The sequence below is a fragment of the Corythoichthys intestinalis genome, chromosome 9, assembly GCF_030265065.1.
Source record: "Corythoichthys intestinalis isolate RoL2023-P3 chromosome 9, ASM3026506v1, whole genome shotgun sequence".
Lineage (NCBI taxonomy): Eukaryota > Metazoa > Chordata > Actinopteri > Syngnathiformes > Syngnathidae > Corythoichthys > Corythoichthys intestinalis.
This window is the reverse complement of record NC_080403.1, coordinates 25,411,135-25,434,884: the sequence shown is the minus strand read 5'-3', so window position 1 is coordinate 25,434,884 and position 23,750 is coordinate 25,411,135. Positions and strand designations below refer to the sequence as shown.

At 39.5% G+C, this 23,750-nt stretch overlaps 1 protein-coding gene across 2 annotated transcripts in view; it reads left to right on the top strand.

The window, feature by feature from the left end:
- Positions 1 to 23,750, top strand: part of foxj3 (forkhead box J3) — a 226,621-nt gene that overhangs the window by 179,294 nt on the left and 23,577 nt on the right. For both annotated transcript variants that reach the window (XM_057845438.1, XM_057845439.1), the window contains one exon: positions 8,540 to 8,714. In XM_057845438.1, the coding sequence (XP_057701421.1) occupies positions 8,540 to 8,714 (175 nt within the window). The remainder of the gene's footprint in view (positions 1 to 8,539; positions 8,715 to 23,750) is intronic.

Sequence of the window (23,750 nt, the reverse complement as noted above, 5' to 3'; positions counted from 1 at the left end):
GACAAAAAAAATCCCAAAATATTTTTTCAAAATTTGTAAAGTTGGTCTCCCATTGACAACCAAACATGCCCGACCAACCGTTTTGAAGCTTGATAATATTTATTCAACTTGTCATGATGAACATTCAATAGAAAAAAATAAGATTGAATAGTTTTATGTTTGACTATTCAACACAAACAGCGGGTATGGTCATAGGCGTTTTTGGCCTTTACACATACTATGGTCAAAACAGGTTATATACAGTGCAAAATAGTGAGAAAAAATATATATATATATCATCTAACACAAAAAGGGTTTGGAGGATATCTCTTTGTGAAGTTAGGTATTATAGCCATCACCTTATCTAAAGTGTACGTACATGCAATCAAGCTTCTTGAACACACATCTATATAAAAATTGAAAAGATTCATAGTGAAGAAAAAAATATATATAACATTGAAAAAAAGTATTTTCAAAAATATTGACAAGTACTGAAGTTCAATTCAATTTTTTCAAGCATGCGACCCGATAGTTTTTTTTTTTTTTGCGCAGTCAATAAAGTTTGTTTTTGAACAGGTCACTGAACTGTATCACATACAACGTCACACAGCCTACTCTTCTGCCGTTTGAGCGCTGCTGTCACTTCTACTCGCTGAGATGCCGACTAATCCGAGGAAAACAACGACAACTACCGCTCATCCTATTCCTTGAGTTGATGAAAAAAATGCATTAGCTTGCGCTAAATTTAGTTTTCGATTCATTCTGCACGTTTCAAAGTCCAACCAGTGTTCATGCCTCCTTTTCCTTAGTTGGCGCCTAGCTCGGCAATTTATTAAAAATGTTCACATTCGGTTCGTTCTTCTTGACATCACAACGGATCTTGGGATATGTAGTCTTTTGTGCTGCTTTCGGTTTTGAAAAAGGACAAGAAATGATGGAAATATGGAGATAGATACATGGTACATGCAGCGTTTTAATGCATGTTTATGAGAGCAATAAAACTATAAAACTCAAATGACAATATCTCCCGTTTTTCTTGGTCGATTGACTTCAAATAAAAACTGATGTGGACATCAACTCCCGCACTTTCAAATGAGACCAACCAGCGGCACGTGGGTGACGTAATTACAGCGTGACGACACTTCAAAGACAACATGCGTAAACGCGTCGCTGCCGACACGTTCGGTGTTAAAGGGTTAAATTGAATACAACTGAACTGCACTCGATAAATGCACTGTCGTGGATTTTGGGGGGGGGGGGGGGGGGGGGAAGGATTATTTCATTCAGCCAGTCTTTCTGGCACCACTTGAGGGAACCCACTTACTCGTAAGCACATTTGAGACAAGACGTTTTACGTTTTTGTTTTGCTATATGCGCCATCCTCCAGCCAACATTTTTGCAAACATTTTGAGATTCGAGCTCTCTATGGCAAGTTTCCGGCCAATCACTTTGTGTATTAAAAAAACGATGACACAGTTTTGTTTTGTGAAAGTAATGATGTGGCTGTGTTACAACTATTTAAACATGTAGACAAGCAGTGGAACAATACTCACAGGCAAGTATTTATCCTCTGCAAAAAGCAACACAATGAAGTGAGGCATTTTAGAAACCTGCTGTGCTTATACATATTTTATGTAATGATAATAATGAGGGATTTGGGGCACTCAGCAGATCGCAAAAAATAACCTACCTTGTCCCAGTGGGAAGGGTATAATTTGCAAGCTGCACAACCCTCCCTGTTTTTTAACTTTAACTTCATCCTCATTGTGTATGCAGCAGTCTGCTTCATTTTTTTTTACTGATTTGCTGTTGAACTAATGCAGTCTCTGGTGACTGTGAATGTCACACACAAACAAAAATCTATACAAAGCTGATAATGGTCCCTTTTGATTGACACAGTCAGAGAGGTATTCAATTCACAATGTTGATTCTCACTGTTTTACAACAATGCGACATACTGGCATTTTGTTTTTAGTGGCGAAAATTAAAATACCTTAGTACCAAATATGTGAAAATTCCCATGAGTTACTATATTCATGCCCATGGATTATTGTGCCCATTTTCAGACTCTTGAATAAACAGCAGAAATGTTTTCAGGTGTTTCCTATGTGAAATTAAAACATATTTGCCAATTCTTTTTCTTCAATACTATGGACATTGCGCTGCTCATTCTGGTGTGCTTGCTTTGGCTACCTGGGGGCAGTCTGTTACTGACAGAGGTATACATAAGGTAAAGGTCGTCACTCCCCAGTGAGCTGCAGCAATACTGGGTTATGTTAAGATTGAGATCAAAGATGGGAACATTTTTAGCTGGAGCTCGGTTCTCAGTCGGGACCAGAGGTTGCGCTAGACTTTTTCGTTGTCTGTCATTTTGACTGACAGGGTCATAAAAATCCGGTCATAATCTATTTTTATCCATCACTTAAATTTTTTAAATGATAATAATGACATATTCAATAGTATTTAGTTTTCATTCATTTTTAATTAATATTCTGTCTGAACAAGCTTAACAGAGAATCCACACCATGCCATCACTCATCAAGCAGATGAATATGTAACTTTTTCTCCTCAGTGACAAAAACAGCTGACTGTGGCCCCAGTAGGTAGGCTACATATGGAACAATGAAATTAACAGTTCACCTGCTGTGGCCTGAACACAGTCTCACACCTTCCTCCTGGTGCGCATATTGCGTGCCTGCTTGTGCATAATCAAATGTCTCAAGTGGGATTGCTGCAGAGGCTATTGTCATGAGGTTTTGGACTTTTGCCTCGGACAGACGACTTCTCATGGCCGTTTTGATGTTGTTCTGGAGGCTGAATCCGCGCTCTGCGGCCACTCTTTTTTCACGTCTTTTATCAACACCATCGTCGTTTTGGGGCTTTTTGAAGAAACTTCGGACACTCAGTTGCCTTTACATTTTTCCGAATAAGGCCAACGACGTCATGCATCAAGAGCAGGGGTGGGCAAACCGGTCCTCGAGGGCCGCAGTGGGTCCTGGTCTTTGTTCCAACTGATTCAGCACACACAGTATAACCAATGAGGTTTCAGTGGAAACAAGGAGCACCTGACTGCAATCAACTGATTGCACTTGTAAGAAACGAGATTTGTGAAAGGCTGTCCTCATGATGGGTATGAACATAAACCCGCACCTACTGCGGCCCTTTGTGGAATAGTTTCCCCACCCCTGATCAAGGGAGACAATAGCTAATTAATATGCTCACTCACCACCCTGTGGTCTGGGGTGTGAATTGCAACCTGTCAAAATGACGGATGGACTTCAGTTTTTTCCGTCACCCTTTTAAAAAACCGGTCATCGACGGAAAATATTCGGTTAACGCGACCCCTGGTCGGGACATACTAGTATTTAATGGACCAAACATAGTAAATGATGCAAATTGAATGTAGCCCCTCAATGAAAGTCCAGTATTGCAAATTTTCAAGCTTAAGAGAAACCTCTTGGGGTAAACTGGAACACTAAACACACATGACAAAGAAAAGTACTCATATTGTGCATTGAAACACAAATACATTGTTTTTCAAACACTCACTCGTGTAGTAGCTGGTAGTCCCTAGGTTACCAACGGGTTCCGTTTCTACGCTTGCCAAGTACCCTGAATTTCCACATAAGTCAGAATTAACCCTATAACTACCCCTAATTCTCAAAATAACTATCAAAAAACATGTGTTATACGTCACTATACTGTTCTTGCCAAGACGTTGGCGATAAGTCCTAGCTAGAAAGCGAGCTGAGCTCTGAAATGATGTCAAACATCACTGTGGTTTGCTGACTTTATTAACCCTTTAACACCTAAGCCTATTTTGGCCGAATTTGCATGCCTTTGATGAAAGAAAGAATTGTTCACAATGGCCAGGTTGGGTCCCTTTTTTCAGAACACCATAACCTTCATGTCCAAACTGTTGTTTTCTTCACTGACTAATTATAATCAACATTTTGGACCCAAAAAGACAAAAAAAAAAATCCCAAAATCGACATTGATGTCCCATTGACAACCAAAACATGCTCGACCAACCGTTTTGAAGCTTGATAATATGTATTCAACTTGTTAGGATAAACATTCAATAGAAAAAATAAGACCACAAACAAACCACACCACAAATAACAGGTAGGGTCATAGGCGTTTTTGGCCTTTACACATACTATGGTCAAAACAGGGTATATACAGTGCAAAATAGTAAAAAAAATATCTATATATACCGTATTGGCCCGAATATAAGACGGCCCTGATTATAAGACAACCCCCTCTTTTTCAAGACTCAAGTTTGGAAAAAGACTTTTTGAACATCAAAATAATTTTTACACTGAAAATAATTACAGTACATCTGAAACAAATGAATATAACTATATATTTGAGAGAAAAAACATGGTATTTTGCCTCATTCAAATCTTAATATCTGAACATTTAAATATGTAAACTAAAGTCCAATCACATTCGTAAATGAATGGCCTCTGGTTTTTGAAATGTAAATAAACCAATCTATTGTGATGAAAGAACAAAATTGCAATAATTGCATTAACCATCTAAGTCTAACTGTAACTCGAAACAAATCTGAATTAAGAAAAACATTGCAATAAAATAATGCAAACTGGTTAAACTTGAGAGTAGCTGAGATCTGTCATGACAGAACATCGCTTCAATGATATCTGGCGCCATCTAGCGTCGTGAATGGGGAGAGTAGCTGAGATCTGTCATAACAGAACATCGCTTCAATGATATCTGGCGTCATCTAGCGTCGTGAATGGGTATCATGTCTAGACCGCGAATATAAGACGACCCCCTCTTTTTCAATCTTATTTCAATGCATAAAACACCGTCTTATGTTCGGGCCAATACGCAATATTACATACAGTATATGTCATCTAACACCAAAAGGGTTTGGAGGATATTTCTTTGTGAGATTAGGTATTGTACCCATCACCTTATCAAAAGTATATACATGCATCAAGCTTCTCGAACACACACATCTATATAGAAATTGAAAAGATTGATAGTGAAGAAAAAAAAAATCTGCTGTCAGCCTGTCATTCTTCTAACTCTCCGACTTATCCGAGGAAAACAACGACAAATGCTGCGCATCCTCCTCCTTGAGTTGATGAAATAATGCATTAGCTTGCGCTAAATTTAGTTTTAAATTCATTCCGCATGTTTCAAAGATGCTCGCTCAATCCAACTGGCCGTCGCTCGCTCCCATGCTTCCCTTTCCTTAGGTGGCGACTCGCTCAGCAATTTATTAAAAATGCTCACATTTGGTTCGTCCTTTTTGACCTCACAACAGCTCTTGGGATATGTAGTCTTTTGTGCTGCTTTCGGTTTTGAAAATGGACAAGAAATGAAGGAAATATGGAGATAAACACATGGTCCAGGCAGCATTTCAATGCTTATTTATCAGTGCAATAAAAATATAAAACTCAAATGACATTATCTCCCGTTTTACTTGGTCGATTGACTTCAAGTAAAAACTGTCCTGGACCTCAAATTCCGCACTTTCAAATGAAACCAACCAGCGGTACGTGGATGACGTAATTCCAGCGTGACGAGCCTTCAAAGATGATATGCGTAAGAATGTTGCCGCCGACACTTTCGGTGTTAAAGGGTTAAGCTGCTCATGACAGCAACACTTGCAGAATAAAACTAAAATAAAAATGAAATGAAATCAGTGTAATCCTCAATAACAGCAATTCAAATTTGCATTAGCATGTATCAGTTACCATCCGCACATCAGCAAAAACAATCTCATAAATTCGCCCCAGGTATTCGACCACAATTGAAAACGCACAATTAACAGTACAAAAAGTGTTATATACAGGCGTCACCTCTGTGGATGCTTCACATGCAACAAATGTGCATGCATGCTTGTAGATGTAAACTATCGCCTCTCTCACTCGTCTCTCGCCCACTTCTTCGTGGGTGTAAATGCCAAAAGTCAACATTATAAAATTTAAAAAAACAAAATCGAGACAAAATGACGGACGAGACTCTGGCGTTGTAAAGTCGAAATCACGTAAGTAAGATACGTTGTAACCTGAGAACTACCTGTACTAATATATAACAGAAGACACCATTCACATGCTAAAGAAAATTAGCTCGTGTTGCCTCATTTATTTTTTTATATAATTACATCATATGGAAATAAAATGTGTAACTTCTCTCTAATGACGATTGCAGTGCAGGTTCCCTAATATTACCATTATAAAAAAAAATTGCGATTCTATAATATGAAAATTAAATTAAGAACTTTTTTTTGGCCAGTTTAAACAGCGGATCCTCAAAATCAGGGGGCATTTACACGGATGCAAATATGTGATTGGGACATTTTTTAATGTAAACCAGAAGTAAAAATAGCAGTAATCAGTCACTGCCAGCCCTCATAGTTCAAATGGATTGGACATCTATTGCCGTCAATTGCACTGAAACATCCCACCCCAAATTTAACCTTGGGAGTCAGATTTCAAAGAAACCAGCAACATGGCTCGGGGTGGACACGCTCCAGCGCTTCCAGCTCAGGAAGTGCATTAAGGCAAAAGGAGTGATTCTACGCGCGCGCTTCTGGAAGGCAGACAAAGAGAGCGCTCTCTTTCTGATGCCCTCCCACCAGAGATGCCCCTCTCTCTTTGGTGTGGTCCTCTCGTGCTCCCTCGCTCCAGGCGCCGGCCATCGATCGGCTCAGTCTGATGGATGTGCCGGCCGACTGGCGCGCTCTCACAGTAAACACTCCGGCTTTATTATCACCTCTCATGTAAGCCGCAACAGGAGGAAGATGTTAGCATCAAAAAAAAAAAAGAAAATCAAATATATGTGACCTTAAGTGTAGCGATTGATGCATGGGTCAAGTCTGGTTTTGCGATTCAAATTGCGGTGGGAACGCTGCTCGCTATCTCGCACTCTCAGTATATCGTAGGCTGCCCACTCGAGTGCCTGCATAAAACACCGCTTCATTTGTACGAGCTATTACTATTGATTTAACTTCTTTATACATTTCTGGCAACCACCTGAGCATTGGCTTCGGTGTTGATGCCTGTCAAATACACGATACAGGTAGTCCCCGGGTTACAACGTACTCGACTTACTCCATTTCGTCTTTATGACAGTCTCGTCCGCCACTTTGTTTTGTCTTTTTTTTTTAGTCGCACAAACAGTACCTAATTGTACTTCATCGTATCTTATTTTTAATTTACTTTCTGAACATGACTTGTTCTGTCCTCACTAAACGTGAAGTTGTTTGGTTTGACAAACAGCAAACAAAAGCATTTGTGCTTTTTGAAGCTTTTTACTTTCTTCACTTTTGACAATTTGTCTTCAGAAGAGGCTTCCTCCTGGGGTGACAGCCATGTGATGTAGAGTGGGGCGTATGGTCTGAGCACTAACAGGCTGACACCCACCTTTTTCATCTCTGCAGCAATGCTGACAGCACTCCTGTAACAAGTCACATAACATTTTAGAGGGAAAATGACAAGCAGTACTCAATTTGGACATTTACGGATGTACGTAGTTTCTAAGGGGTGTACTCACTTTTGTTGCCAAGGGTTTAGATATTAATGGCTATATTGTGAGTTATTTTGAGGGGGAAAATAAATCAACTCTATTATATAAGCTACACACAGACTACTTTTCATTGTGTCAATGTTTCATTTTGTCAGTGTTGTCCCATGAAAACATTTACTTAAATACCTGCAGAAATGTGAGGGGTTTACTCACTTTTGTGAAACACTGTAGCACATTGCAGTGATTCAACAAAAAAGTGATTTTAAATTGATAACTAGGAGATAATGGTGTCAAATTTTCATCATTAAGGGTCGAGCAAAACACTTTAAAATCGGAAGGATGTAGGTTGGTAAAATGTTTTTTGTGGGCCCTAACTGAACGTCAATGGGAGCTAGTAGGGATTTTTTGTCGGTCACATTTGAATGTCATTGGTAAACAAAATAACAAAAAGTAAATGGCATAAAAAAATAATTCAAGTGAAAGATTGTGCTTTCAATGCTTGCTGTCATAGTTTATATGAAGCCTGGGTGATTAATCAATTTAGCGTTAGTGTAATTTACACGTTTGTCAGAAGGCGTAATGTATTATAATGAAAGCACTGAGAGAAAACCCTGGGACACAAGTGAAGTGTGATTTTTTTTTTTTAACGCATTCGCTTCTTCCGTCGCACTGAAATGTAATCATTCAGATGATCGGATTTAAGTACAGTTTTACTACGGTCCAGTCATTTTACGTCATTCTCCGCGAACCAGGAAATGGCCTGTTAATGCAGACAAAATACAATATAAAATACCGGTATTCAAATCTGTGTTCGCTCCAGACAGACGCTCTGAAGATTCTATTTTATTTTTTATTTGCATGCCTCCACATGAAACCTCAAATTTCTGTAAAATATTCTAACGCAGCCTTTGGTGCTCCCACAAACTGATGAGTGCTGCGAGTATCTCTCAGAAAGCGTGTGAATTATTCATGAGCGTGTTTCGTCGCTGTATTGCTTCATTTTGCATTTTAATTCCTCACATGTCCTGTGTTTTTGACCTGTTTTTCCCCTTTTCAGCAGGTGACCAGTCACCCCGAACCCGTGTCCCAGTCTCTGAGCCTCCAGCAGCCCCAGTCCCAGTACAACATGCCCGACAGGGACAAGCAGCTCATGTTCTCTGAATTTGAAGATCTCAGTGCCTCCTTCCGCAGCCTTTACAAGTCCGTCTTTGAGCAGTCCTTCAGCCAACAAGGTGAGTGGTAAATTTGAAATTGAAATGATCCAGTGTGATTATACTGTGGCGTGAGATGTGTGAGGAATATATATTTTTTTAATTTTCTCCTTAATCTGCTTGAAAAACAATTTTTGGTATTAGCGGTCACAAATCCTCACAAATGCGTGTGGTCAGTTTTCGAGGTCGTTGGAGATATTGTTATGTGTGCTGTGTTGTGTTGGTCTTTTCATTAAAAAAAAAAAAAAAAAAAACTAGAAAATGCCATTTTTGTAGAAAATGCTTACCTTCATGTCGGTCATTAGTTTCCCATTGATTTCAGATCACTTCATGCTAATTTGAGGCAATTCTGGGAGAGAAAAAACATTCACAACTCAATAAACCAACCATAACAAATAATCCAAAATTTATTACCTTGCTCACTGGAAGATGTAAATGCACAATGGCTAAAATGGGAAGCAAGCCTAACTAGATTTAACTCAACAAATGCCATTAATGGCAATAGTGGTCCAATGAACCATAAAGGGTTCCACGAGACTTGTAGTGCTTAAAAGATAAACGGTATTGTGAGATATTGAAACTCCTTCTGATGTTTTCGTTTTTATACAATTTGTACAATTAATTTAAGTAGTAGGTCGCCCTTGTTGGCAGGGTGGTGACGTCACATGGTTACGCTGCCAAGCTTCTAGAGTAGGATTCCAGTGACATAAACATGTCATCTGTTCAACCCTTTCAATTTGAACCCGAGAGAAACATTAATGAGCATAACAGCACCGTCAACATTTACAGTACAAGCAGCAAAAGCAAAATGAACAGGAAAGACGGGATGAGACGATATGCGAGTAGGAAAAAAAAACTGTGTTCTTCCCAAATGTGCTACACCGGCGAAACGTCTACAAGAGTGGAATTTGACACCTAAAGTACAACCGTGTGCTTTCAGCTTGTTTTGTTTAGATGCATACTAGAGGTGCACAATAATTATCGGTCCGATAATAGGAATTGTGACGTCATCCCAATGAATCCAATAATAATATATGTTATCGGTCCTTTTAATAATATTTTTGGTGTTGGATTGGGATGTGTGCGTTTGTTTCCACTCCTGTTTTGCCAGTATGCAAAGTTTTGTTACTGTTCTAGAGGCCGTATTTTTCCTTCACTGAATTACGTATAAACCTTTCTATGTCAGTGGCGTACTGCACGCATGCTATTTTTAGACCATGACGTCGCATCGTAAAGCGCAAGTAAAGCCGAAGTGGGACATTATAGACCCGCTCTCACATAGAAACAACGTAATTTATGCCACTTTTCTCCGGTAAGCTTTCAAAAACGAACATGCCGATCACAAATTGCTTTTTTGGAACTTGTAGAAACTACTCTCGACATTACGACACATGAAGGATGTTTTCTTCATACGTTTCCGGAAACCAAAAACTCGGGAGGAAAAAATGTGAAGACTGAATCAACTTGCGCGGACTTTTAACACTAGCTCGGTGAATCCATTCACATTTCATATGCAGTAAACATTAGTAAACATTTTGTTGGGTTGTCATGGTCTTTCAGAGGACAAAGAGGTAAGCCATTTTTATATTTTTAAGTTATTTTTTTAGCGTAACGTTGTGCCGTACTGCTTCTGTCTGACAATGAATGACCTGAAAAGAATTTACAATGGCATCTGACTGCCACTGTTACCGTTTCTGTTATATATAACACAACTTTAGTAAGGGGGAAGTGTAAATAAATTATAGAATTAAGATTTGTTATCAATGAAAAAATTAAAAGTTTTCGTTGGCTGTCACTGAGTAGCATTTGCAATCGCTACACAAAGCTTACTAAATTACCCCCATGAACGGTCAGAGACGTAGGACAACCAGAGGATATATAAGAAAGACAGGGCTGATGGTAAAGGATAGCTTGTTGAAACAGGAAAATGTCATTGTCAGGCGCGTCAATAAAAAAGCTAAGGCTATGCTTAGGTCAGCTCGTTTTTTTTTTGTCTTTTTCAGCCTTTGACACTCAAGCCATCTTTTTAACTGAACATTTTTATGTTCTTCCACATTTGCCAGTGAATTTGGCACCAGGCACATCATTTTCGGAGAGAATTCGTAGGTTTAGCTCTGTAAACATCTCCTTCGTACACGATTTCCATTCATTTCCTATTAGGGACAACCGGTGGCTTGTCCCTACTTAGCAACAGTAGCTAATTTTATGAATATTTTTATTTTTATTTTTATTTTTTTTTTTTTTAAAAACCTGTCCTGTTCAGCTGTTTGACACAGAGAATGGAAGTCTAAGTGCCCAGATTCTGAACAGTTTTAATGTTTCACATTGAGAGTCTAACATACTCCCATTGTGATCATTCAAAATACCTTTTTATTATGACAAAGCAGCGAACAGGAAGGGATTATGGGGGGACAGAAGAAAAGAAATACAAGAGAAGAAGGAAAAGAAACACATACACAAACAACAACTAGATATACATTGAACATCTAAACTAGTTACTAATATGCTGGTGCTATCGTCAGCGAGATGTATTTCCGGTTTACACCATGTGGGGGCCTATTGGCCAGTGAAAGAGGAGAATGGGGGTGGGGGTGTCTATAAGCCTATAAGCTAAGTGATTGAAAGGGGTAGAGTGTACACAAATCAGTTCTGTGATCTAGAACCCAGTAATCGTGTGAATCTCTTATGAGTAAGCCCGTTGGCGACCAACCCTACGCCGCCGCATCGCCAATCCCGGCACCGGGACCCCCGACCCGAGAATGCCCTACCACATCCAGCAGCACGCAGGCCCCACCGGGCGCGCGACAGCCACGCAGACGGGCGGAGAAGCCGCGCGGGCGCCAACCCAGGGCCACAGCCCCCACCCAGCCAGCCCGGGGAGGGAGGGAGGGCGGGCGCGGGGGCAGGGGGCCATGCGCAGCCCATCCCTCCTCCCGCAGCCCAGCAAAGGAGCCATCGTCCCCCCCCCCGGGACCCAGGGTGGTCCCCCGGGCCACCCGCGCACCCATCAACCGGCCTTCAGGGATGGCAGGAGGGGACGCACCACCAACCCCACGCCTACACCCACCCCCGCCCGCCCACCCGGGCCACGAGCCACAGCCCCCCAACCGGCACGGCACGCCACGGGACCGCCAGCGTCCCACCAAGCCCCAGGCAAGGCAGGGTCCCCCGCCGGTGCAGGCGACACCCCGCTGATACACCGGCGCCCAGCCAGCGACCCGCGACGGAGCGCAGGGCGGATTTTATGAATATTAATGAAAAGAAGTGACGTGTTGCTTGCGGTACGCCATTAGCAAATGTTTGCATTTTACAGTGTTATGTTTACAAGTTATTGAGAGGGCTTTTGGTTATTGATAGGCTTGCTGTTCTATAATTGCCAGGCTAAGAAAGTTGTTTCAAGGACTAAGACCATAAAAGTCCCTTCTCCCGTTGCACCAAATGTTTTATCTGCTGACAAAGCACAATACCTGTTGGGTTTATGTTTGTTTTAGATCAGTGCTCATTGTTCAGGGGAACACGTCATCAACGATATTGACTGATTGATATACATTTAAAAAATTATATATATTATTGGTTATCATATCAGTATCGGCCTTGAGGAGCAGGAAGTAATCGATATCGGTTTTTAAAAAAATGGATATCGTGCATCCCTAATGCATACAGACAAAACATACTAAAAATGCCTTAAGAAAATACTTATCTTTAGTAATATCAACTAAAGGTGGTTTAAATGTGCTACGTGACTAATGCGGTCAACAGATCAACAATCTGCTTTAAAGCTACCACAAGAAAACAATGCTTAAAGCAGGGGCCGGAACAACAACGAAAGCCTGACATCGTTACTTGATGTGTTGAAATCGTTGCACACTCCCCACTTGGAAAATAACAAATGCAATCATGCTGTGGCACTGCATATAATTCCTGGAAGTGGAAGCCGCAACCAGGGAACACGACAATTTTGACAGACGAAAAAGTCATGGAAGTCAAACCTATTGCGCACCTCTATGACTTGAGGTAAATTTCCCCTATGCATTTTTATATACTCCAGATCGCTCAGCATTGAGTTGGGAGAGGCCAGCCCCGCTTCTGGCTGAGCAGAGATTTAAGGCGCAAGACGATCTCTCTGCAATCCGTGACGGAAAGACCACCAATAGACGCTGAATTGAAACATATTATTGCGACATATGTTTGAAAGTCCAAGAAAAATGTATGAATGGACCATCAGCTCATCACAGCTCGTTCATCTCAAATGAGCCGGCTGGTTCAGCATTTGAAATTTCAGATTGGCAGAGAGCCAGATGCACTCATCAAAAGAGCCAGATATGGCTCGCGAGACATAGGTTCCTGACCTCTGGTTTAAAGGTATGAGAGGGAAATACATGCAGAAAGTATTTTGAGGCAATGAAAAGGTAATAAAAGACTCAATAAAAACACAAATAGTAAGTACTCGCCGCTTTTAACCAATTGGACGTCTCGCTGTGTGGAAGGAATTGCAGTAGCCCGGTAGTATTCGTCCAGTGATAATCTATCAGCGTCCATAAAACATGGCGCCCTCCGTAGGTCAAAACAATTACTAAATATTATAGAGTTTTAAGTCAATGGCAATATTTTATTTGTTTGATGAATTATTTTGTAAAAGAGAACAATTGTGGCTTATTAAAGCCTACAAGTCTTTAAGTCCGTTTAACAAATCAAATGGATTGACCGTCTATCGCACAGAGCACAATGGCAGTCAATGAGTTAACAAGTTATTTGGTCTTCCAAAACGAATGCTCATCCCTTTTGAGGAACAATGATTCTCATCTTCAATTTTTGCTCTTTTCAACTCCTAAGACAGTGCTTGATTACATATGCGGCAGAAACCACATTTTAAATGTCAATATGGCCGATGATTAGATTTGTTTAATTACGGCCGCCAAAATCATAATCCCAATTAAAATACAATTAACTGTGCAGCGTTAGTGTAACGTGTGCTAAAATTCTTTTTGATTTCGACATGAGTCTGTCAAAGACATGTGCTTATCCACATGCGAACCATTTTGAATTGTGGGAAAAAAAGCACAATACGCCTCATATCAACTATTTTAATTGCGGCAGTTAAAGGCACAATTAATGCAGAGGTCTTCTTGCCTAAAATTGCATGAAAATCCACCATCTGTTTCTCTTCAGCGGCAAAAATGTTTTCCCCGCACCGCCAGCGTCTCATCCGGGGAGCTTGTCCAATCCCCCTTGTAATTCCGTTGCGTTGAGCTTCATCCGTCACTGTGATGGAGACACGTTTTGCTATAATACGTAGCAACGGAGAGGATGTGTGGATACGTGAATGCGCCGAGTGGATTTCCTCGCTGAAAAAAGCTCGGCAGAAGAATCCCGCTGGAGCAAAATTCCTAATCTGATTGACTGAAAAACAAAAAGCGCTTGACAAGCGGGTTATGAGCAAAGTCATCTGAGCTTTCTGTGTATAACCTACTTTTCACCATTCAAATTCATTTCATGCTTTTCAAAGAGGTCCTCTCCCTTTAATCTATCATCTATGTTTCATTAAAGTTGTTACCTTTTTTTATTTGCATGTGTGTGTGCACATTCCATCGTTAGACAAGCTCCGGCAATTAAAAAGCGTAAATAATCTAGCTGGAGGATTTCACACGCGGGCCGGCGTGTCGACAGCGAGCTAATTCGCCGGCTTTGATAATAGGTAATGAGCTGGCATTATTATTCCGCCGCTGTGTTAATTGCTTTCTGTACTTCACTGCTTGGACAATGGCGGTTCTGATAAGAGAGGTGCACCTTTGGTACCTCTGCAGTAGGTGTTTGCGTACTGATTGCGGAGGACTAAAAAAGCCTTTCACCGGCTTTTCTATTCGAAATATATGACCTGGCACAGCAAAATGAGTCATAGTGACCCGTTCTTCAAAACGGAGGTTTTTGTATAATCAAAACAAGAACCATCTCAGCTTTCCAGTAACATATCAAGTATTTTGCTACGACCGTTCATCTCTGAGAAATCGTGACTTCAAATTTAGTGATCTATGAATCTTGGATTTCCAAAATGAGGAGAAAACAGTTGGAAAATGGCTTTTGTATTCCTACAACACCCTTCACTTGTCCTTCGAAACTGGCATTTTAGTGACCACCAAATTTGGTGAAGAAACCAAGGACATAACGAGGAACAATGTATTGTACAATCTAGGGCTGCAGCTATCGAATATTTTAGTAGTCGATTAATCGATGGACTACTAAGTTCGAATAATCGAGTAATCGGGTAAGGAACATGAAAAATTAAAATACCTGAGCTGAGCCTCAAACTGTATAATTTTTTTCTTTCAAAAATGAGGATCAATGGACAACAAAAGAACAATTGGCTAACTTACATAGAAACAGTCCGCTAGCTTAAATGCTATAAAATCCTAAAGCTTTTTTTTAGAAAGCTCTTAACAAATTGTTCACATATTCCCACAAAAAATGGCTAAAAATACCTGTATACTAAGTTATGAATGCATTAAAAAACATTCGCTTAAACAAAAACTTAGCTTTCATTGGTCTTAACAGGTAGCAGTTGGACTTAGCCATGTGTAAAAAGCCAGACCAGAGGGCAGTGTATCCACTCTAATCAATAAAACTAAATGCAAACACTTTCATATTAAACCATTACAAGGCCACCTTAATTAAACGACTACTCGAAGCAACAAAATTTAATTCGAATATATTTTTCTAATCGAATACTCGAGTTAATCGATTATTCATTGCAGCACTAGTACAATCTAGGGATGTCTCCGATCCGATTATGTGATTGGGAATCGGGCCGATCGGTCCATTTTTTAGAGGATGGGAATAGAGCAGGGCGGTAAACCGAAAATTTACCGTTACCGAAATTCTTCACGTAATTTTGACCATGTCGGTAAATTCGGTAATTTAATAAAAGAAGAAAATATAGTCTTTTCATGCCGCTTTGACTCTGTGTTATTCGGCTATGTTCATTCCCCTTTAAGAAAGCAGTGTGCTTACGTTTGGAGTCACATGGTTTTCAGGAAGCCAATCAAACAGAAGCCCGGTAGGCTAACGCTAGCTGCTAACGCTAGCGGCTAACGCTACAAGTAAGCGGGATGAAGTCGGGCTTAAGTTAGCTTCGCCAAACTTTCACCCGACATTAAGTAAACTCTTGACGGGTTCCAGATAGGGATGGAAAAACCGAGGCTTTCTGAAACAATGAACCACTTTTAAGACAATTGCCCTAAATTGAATCACTGTTTGACACACTGCAAGAGCCCCATCTACTGGATAAACAGTGCACGTTTCTTTTTAAAAGTAAAGTTGACAAATTGCCTCAGCATTACATATCTTCAATAGAATTAAGTGGATGTCGTCTATTTCAACCAGGAGATCGTGTCGTCATTAAGTGTGATTTACACAATTAAAGTTGACCTCTTTAAGCCTGTGTCATTGCTTTTGTCTGTGAAGATGTGTTCAAAGCAGTATTTGTAATACACGACAGTGCTAGTCTTGTAAGTGGCTAGATGACGGGGAGTAACTATGTATTGCTTATTTTTTGTAAAAATTACAGTACAGTAAGCACAGTGCTTGGGAACAGGAATATTATTTATTGCATACTGTAAGGATTTCTAAAATCATAAGATGTAAATAACTGAGCCGAATAAAAGAAAGGAAAGGTTTGTGAAACATTTTATTTTTTAATTAAGTATAATTTCTGGGGGGCGGGTGGATGTGTCGTATTTGTATCTATTCTAAATATCTAAACGCATGCCACTATCTAGTGTATAACAATGCGGAATGAATTTAATGAAATTCAAGTGATTTTTTTCAAGTCATACAAGCTGTTATAAATGTTCACACAAGAATTCTTATTGTTTACTATATATATATATTTTTAATACTTAATGTTTAGACTGCATGTGCAATTTTTAAATTGAAAGCTGGTAAATACATTTAACGGAAACTGTTAATTTGTATTCCATGCATTGATTCAAATTTTCAAATTATATAACAGTTTGCTTGGGCGAATTTATCGTCATTTATCGTTATTGAGGTAAATCGGCTCAATTTATCGTGATACGTACTTAAGGCCATATCGCCCAGCCCTAGATGGGAATCGGGTGAAAAGGACCAGGGTTTTAATTTTATAAACATTTTTTTTAAAGATTAAAACGTATCAAAGTAATCCAGAAATACAACGGCATACCAAAAAGAATAAAAAATATCTGTTGTATACTCCGCAACACTCCTGGAAAAAGCGGAACAGGAAGTACTATAAACAGCCCAATAGGAAAATGTTCTGGGAGCTAACACGGGAACCTAATGGGTAGCTGCTGGAGTGGTAATGTCTGCTGTGTGGAAATATTTTGCCATCAAAATGGGACATTTGCGACTTGCATTGTGTCCAAAGTTGTCATTTCTTGTGTTGGAAAGGATAGAAATTTGTTTAGGGCAATGTATATATATTTGTTTAGGGCAATAGGGCAAAAACAGACTTTTTTCCCCTGATATCGGATTGAGACTCTGTATCGGCTGATTCTCAAAATCAGGTGACTCTGACTCGGGTGCAAAAATATGCTATCGGGACATCCCTAGTTCAGTCAGCTATGAAATGATGATTTAAATGTGTTTATTCTATTTTTTTTAATTCATTCTGAAACAGTGTGAATAAACCTCATCAACAACAGCGGGGTCTTTGATTAATGTCCAAAATTGAACCTTTAATGTCATTCCCATCAATTTGACCGTGAGCATTGTCATTTTCAGTAGCTAATTGCCTTCACGTCCATTTTTGTCACAAAAGTATGTGGACAGTTCTGTACACTGCCATGCTTTTCCAAGCAACCATTAAATGTTCATCTGTTTTTTGTATTTTCTTACCTTGAAAATCTGCAAGTAAGTCAGTTTTTGAACAGTCACGCTATGTCATTTTTTAGCACAAACTCGGTACACTACTATTAGAAATGTGCCGATTACCGGTTTCAAGGTATACCGTGGTATGAAAACGTCAAGGTTTCAAAACCGGAAACATTTTCCGTCATACCGTCCTTAAGGTATTAAGCAGAGGTTGCGTTAGACTTTTTCGTTGTCTGTCATTTTGACTGACAGTGTCATAAAAATCCAGTCATAATCTATTTTTACCCATCACTTACATTTTTAAAATGATAATAATGACATATTCAATGGTATTTAGTTTTCATTCATTTTTAATTAATATTCTGTCCGAACAAGCTTAACAAGAGGCAAACAGACAGCGGAGTGCACCAATCAGCGATGGGCAGACGTGCCGTTAGCAAAGCGACGAGGGCAGGACGAGGGACTTGCGCGCGGAAGTAAACATACGAGGAGAACGGAGTTTATTCAACATGGCTAGCGCGAGACAGACTGTTGTCAATGTCTTGTGTCGATGTGTTTTAGCTCATTTAAAACTGAATTTATTGCGGATTGGAACATGTTCTCGGCTCTCCCGCCATCCGTGTTGTTGTAGAGACGACTTTCGGCGCGCAATAGTGACGTTGCTCGTGAAGAACACGTCACGCAAATAAACAAATCTGATTTGTCAATTGATTTTGTACCTACTCGAGAGGCTGTGTCCCAGACTTTTCTCTCAGTGTTTGAAAAATACAGGGAGAACAGTCTGGCCGTGCCAGGCAAACACTCAGTTGCATTGACGTTTTTCCGGGTAAGGCTAACGACGTCATGCATCAAGAGAGACAATAGCTAATTAATATGCTCCCTCGCCACCCTGTGGTCTGGGGTGTGAATTGCAACCTGTCAAAATGACGGCTGGACTTCAGTTTTTTTCCATCACCGTTTTAAAAAACTGGTCAACGACGGAAAATATTCGGTTAACGCGACCCCTGGTATTAAGATATTTTAATGTCCTAAAAATGCGTGCAGAAATCGCTCGCTTGTAGCTGTAAGGCTCAACCCTCTCCCACCGGTTGTTGCTCAGTGTCAGTGAGTCAGCTGTGCTAACCGATGGCTGGAGGAGGTGAAACTCCTGAACTTTTCCCCCCATTGAAGAAAACGAAATTGCTGGTATGGGAATACTTCGGCTACAGAAAAGTTCCAGACGGCCGCGGCTTAGAGAAGGAGGGCCAACCGACATGTAAAACATGTTTGCTGAGGGTGGCTGCCAAGGAGGCATTACCTCCAATATGATTTGGCATTTATACTACATTAGAGGTTAATAAACACTGTCACATGAACGTTTTACACCAGCTACAAGAGTTAACTCCAGCATGTTTAGTGTGTCTAGCGGTGGTAAAACGTGGTGTTCTTTTCTCTCTGGCAACTGTCTGTGTTGAGAAAGATTGTGTGTATAATGTAGACATGATACGAGTCATACACACGTGCTTTTTATGGAAAATAGTTCAATTATTTTTGTTCTGATGGTAATAATGTTGAGCTGTGGCAGTGGGTTTAGGCCCCCCGTTCTTCATAGGGAATTTGTGGAAATTTTGCCCATTATTCTGTCTGCTCCCACAGCCTCTAAATGCACATTTCGCCATGTTGCCGGCCGTCAGTTAATTCAGCAGACTGATGCTGCATTCGAGGAAGGTGGGAAGTCAGTTTCCAACCTCCAATCAGGAAAAATATCATTGGAACGCCTCCATTATTTGATCACTTACGAGAAGGCAGATTTGCTGGAAGTCAAAATATCTTTTGATGGCCAAAATAAAAAAAGCACTTGTCGCGATCAGCCATCTTTGCTGTTTACATTCACTTGGAACGCTTTGAGGTGGCAACTGGTACCCTCTTTTTTTGGTTGATTTTGTGCGTGTGTTTTGACAGAGGACTTTTGGTCGGATTAAAACTCCTCAACTTGCTATATAATTCCTCTGCACCAAAATGTAACTAGATGGGACCAAAGCACAACTATTACTTTGCACGTATGTGTGTGTGTGTGTGTGTGTGTGACACTTGTGAAACTCGGCGTGCTGAGTCACCCGGTGATTCAACAAAAAGGCAGCTGGACGGTCTCAAGCGTACAGCTACTTAAAAACAGGAGCCAGATTCCATCAGTGTAAAAGTAGTACTTTACTTTCTCTGGTCTGATTCAGTTGTCTAGGTTTGCAAACAAAATTCTTCCACAAGGTTGTTACAATTTCTCCAGATTGTATTTTGTAAAAATGAGTAGGGCTGCAGGTATCGAATATTTTAGTAATCGAGTATCCTACTGAAAATTCCATCGATTAATCGTGTAATTGGATAAAACTTTTGTTTTTAGGTAAAGAGCGATTATAAATATACATCAGAAAACAAGACATTTCACCTAATATTGAAGCATTTTTAGACAATCCCGGTCTTACTTATCATAGATGTTTATTGGCTATCAACACGCAGTAGAATTAAAGTTCAGACATAAAAAATAAGGAAACAATTCTATAATAAACATTGTAAAATGTTAGCAATGCTAAATTTGAGCAAATGGACAAAAGACCATGTACTACCCGCTTTAGCATGCTATAATAGGCAGTCTTCTCCACAACGCAAAATTGCGGTTAAAAGGTGACACTTCAAAAATGAAAACTCACTGGATTAAAGAATTTGCAAGAGATGCAAACAAAAGAAAAAAATCTATTACTAGCACCACATGCTTGACGAAAGCGAAGCGCACTTTTTTTTTTTTTTTTTTTTTTTTTACTGAGTGGAAACGTACTTCCGGTGAACATTTCCAGATAAAAGCACGTTATGTTCAGATTTCTGGAGGCAATCACATATACTTCAGATTAGGGATGGGAATTGATAGGATTTTTACGATTCCGATTCCATTATCGATATTGCTTAACGATTCGATTCTTTATCGATTCTTTTATCGATTCTAATTTGGGGGAAAAGAAGAACAAACGTTTTGATTGGCATGTTTAATCAGAAGTCACAACCTTACAAACTCACAACAAGATCAAAAGAGGCCCAAAGCCTCAATGTTAACTGTGGCAATAAGTGGCAAATACACAAGAATGTGTAACATTTTATTGAAACATTTATCTAATAGAAATAAAAAATATTGGTATATATTGGCAGATAGGTTGTTGTTCTGCCTTTGGCAATATGTGTTAATGCAGGGGTCCCCAAACTTTTTCCTGTGAGGGCCACATAACTTTTCCCTTCTCTGATGAGGGGCCGGGGTCAGTTTGTAACAGAAAAAGTGTGACGATTGCAGAAGTGCATAAATGTAGAAAATTATTGTTTTTCAGAAAGCCACAATCAAATAACCCTTTCTGGATTCTTCACGGAATGAAAGTAAATAAAATAAAAATAATAATATAATAATAATAATAATTAATAATAAAAACACTATTAATTAAATAGATAATAACCAAATAACCCTCTCTGAATTCCTCAAGGAAAAGGCCAGGAAATAAATAACACGATTGAGAAAAAAAAAAAAAAAATCAAAATGGCCGGACCAAATCTGGAGGCGGGCCGTATTTGGGCCGCGTGCCGCAGTTTTGGGACTCCTGGGTTAACGTGTATTATTTACCATTACGTTGAAATGCATGCCTTTTAGTTTTTGTGGCGCTTACAAGCTCAAGTGGGGGCGCCCTTGCGCTTCCTCACGCGAAGAAGAACGCACTCACGTGAAGAAGAGCGCGCTTACACCCCAAGAAGAAATGCCGCATTCAAGCGAGTGAGTGAGTTAGTGAGAGACGGAAACACTTCTACGAGCCTACGTTCTTTGTTAATGTTAATATCTACAGAGGCAACGCCTGTATGTATCATCTTTTGTGTTGTTGTTGTTGTGTTTCCACTCGCGATCGGACACTTAAATCCAGTTGTGTCGTGGTTTGAACGATGTGCTAATGCTAGCGAACGAATGCTAACCATTTGGTATTACTGTTATTAGCAGCTAATCATCGCTGATTTACGTTGATGCAAACCTGTTTGTTATTGGGGACGAAATTGATTTGTTTCATTTCTATTCTTAGTTTCACTCTTCAAGTGATGGTTGAATAAAGTCAGCAAATTATACCAACGTCTTCTGCATCGTCATTTGGGAGTTTAGCTAGCTGTATAGCCAGGACTGAGCCTTAGCCTCTCTGTGAGGAGAGAGCAGCGCAGTCGTATTCCCTCCCGATGTAGTTATCTCCACCTGGCAATGATTGCAAGTCGCTTTGTTGTAATTTTTCCTCGTGAAGTGAAGACACACTTTCAAGCGTTTGAACCTACGTGCTGTCATTGTTATGTTTATGGCTGCAATGCTCGTGCTTACCCTTCGTAACCTTTCATTTTCACACTCTTTCCTGGTGTAGTCAAACTTTGGAGCGAGTGGTTCTTGGCGCCATGCTAGTTTGATGCATCTGGACAACAAGACACGTCACGACGCAATACGCGTCTTTAGGAATCGTTAAAGGGATCGTTAAGGCTTTTTCATTGTGATGTCGAGGCCTCGAAACACTCGGAACCGGTTCCGAATTGGAATCGGATTTCGATTCCCACCCCTACTTCAGATTCTACACTAAGAATACATTTTTAAAATGACACCCATTATGAAAAATCTGATTGGCAATGATATGATGATGTAATAAATGATAATCATTTGGCTTTAAATTTGTTGCATGCGCACTATGCAGGACAAGATGACAGTCATTTTGGATTAAATTAACACTTGTAATAGGCTCTAATTGGCAGACAACAAAAATGACATTGTGTTTCTCTATTTCATATTGTGCACTTAACTAACTTTAAAATGACTCATTATGCATTGTGTTTTATTTAATATTTAATAATTTTTAATATATTTTTTTGTGCTGCAACGATTAATCGATTAGCTTGAGTATTCGATTTGAAAAAAATATTCGGATTACATTTTGTTGCTTCGAGTATTCATTTAATTAAGTGGTCTTTACATTACATGTAAAAGTCTTTACATTTAGTTTATTGAGAAGGGTGGATACATTGCCCTCTGATCTGCCTCATTTCACATGGCTGAATCCAACTGCATCCTGTTAAGACCAACGTAAGCTAAGTTTTTGTTTGGGCTAATGTTTTTTAATGTATTCGCAATTTAGTATACTGGACTGTCTCAGGAAATTAGAATACACAATATTCTAATTTTTTGAGACAGTCCTGTGTATATATACAGGACTGTCTCAGGAAATTAGAATACACAATATTCTAATTTCCTGACTGTCTCAGGAAATTAGAATATTGTGTATTCTAATTTCCTGAGACAGTCCTGTATATATACACAGGACTGTCTCAAAAAATTAGAATATTGTGTATTCTAATTTTCTGAGACAGTCCAGTATATGTACACCTATATTTAGCCGTTTTTTGGGGGGGGAATACAAGTCTGAACCATTTGTTAACAGCATTGGACAGAAAAAACCCCCAGCATTTTATAGCATTTAAGCTAGCAGACTTTTGCTATGTAAGTAAGTCAATTGTTCTTTTGTTGTACATTGATCCTCATTTATTTATTTTTAATACCGTGTGAGGCTGAGCTCAGGTATTTTAACTTTTCATGTTCCTTATCCGATTACTCGGTTATTCGAACTAACTAGTTCATCGATTAATCAACTACTAAAATAATCGATAGCTGCAGCCCTAATATTTTGTGTTTTATTTAAGAATAGAAATTTATTGCATTTGAATAGGTGATGGTAACCATGCAGATAAATGCGCTATACTGTATAAGTACAGTCCATTTACCATTTATTAGGATGTATTGTCGCTACTCGTGGTTGAATAGGTTGGGGGGGGGGGGGGGGGGGGGGGGGACAGGCAATAATATCGCATATCGGCAATAATTTGAGACATATATCGCCTCCTAAAATTTGTTATCGCGACAGACCTATCTCAGAAGTGACTAGGAAAATAAACAACAAATTCACTGCTTTCACTCAAAAAACCTAAGATCTTATTAAAAAAATAAATAAATAAAAAATACGTCTTAAGTCCTAATTGTTTTTGCAGTGTTCAAAATAAATGTATGGTACCTGCTGTATTGGAGCACATTAGGCACCATTGCTACTTGGTGTTTTATCCATCAATGACTACTGAGATTAAATTGACAGTTTATTTATTAGCGTTATGTTAACTTAATTATACCTTGTC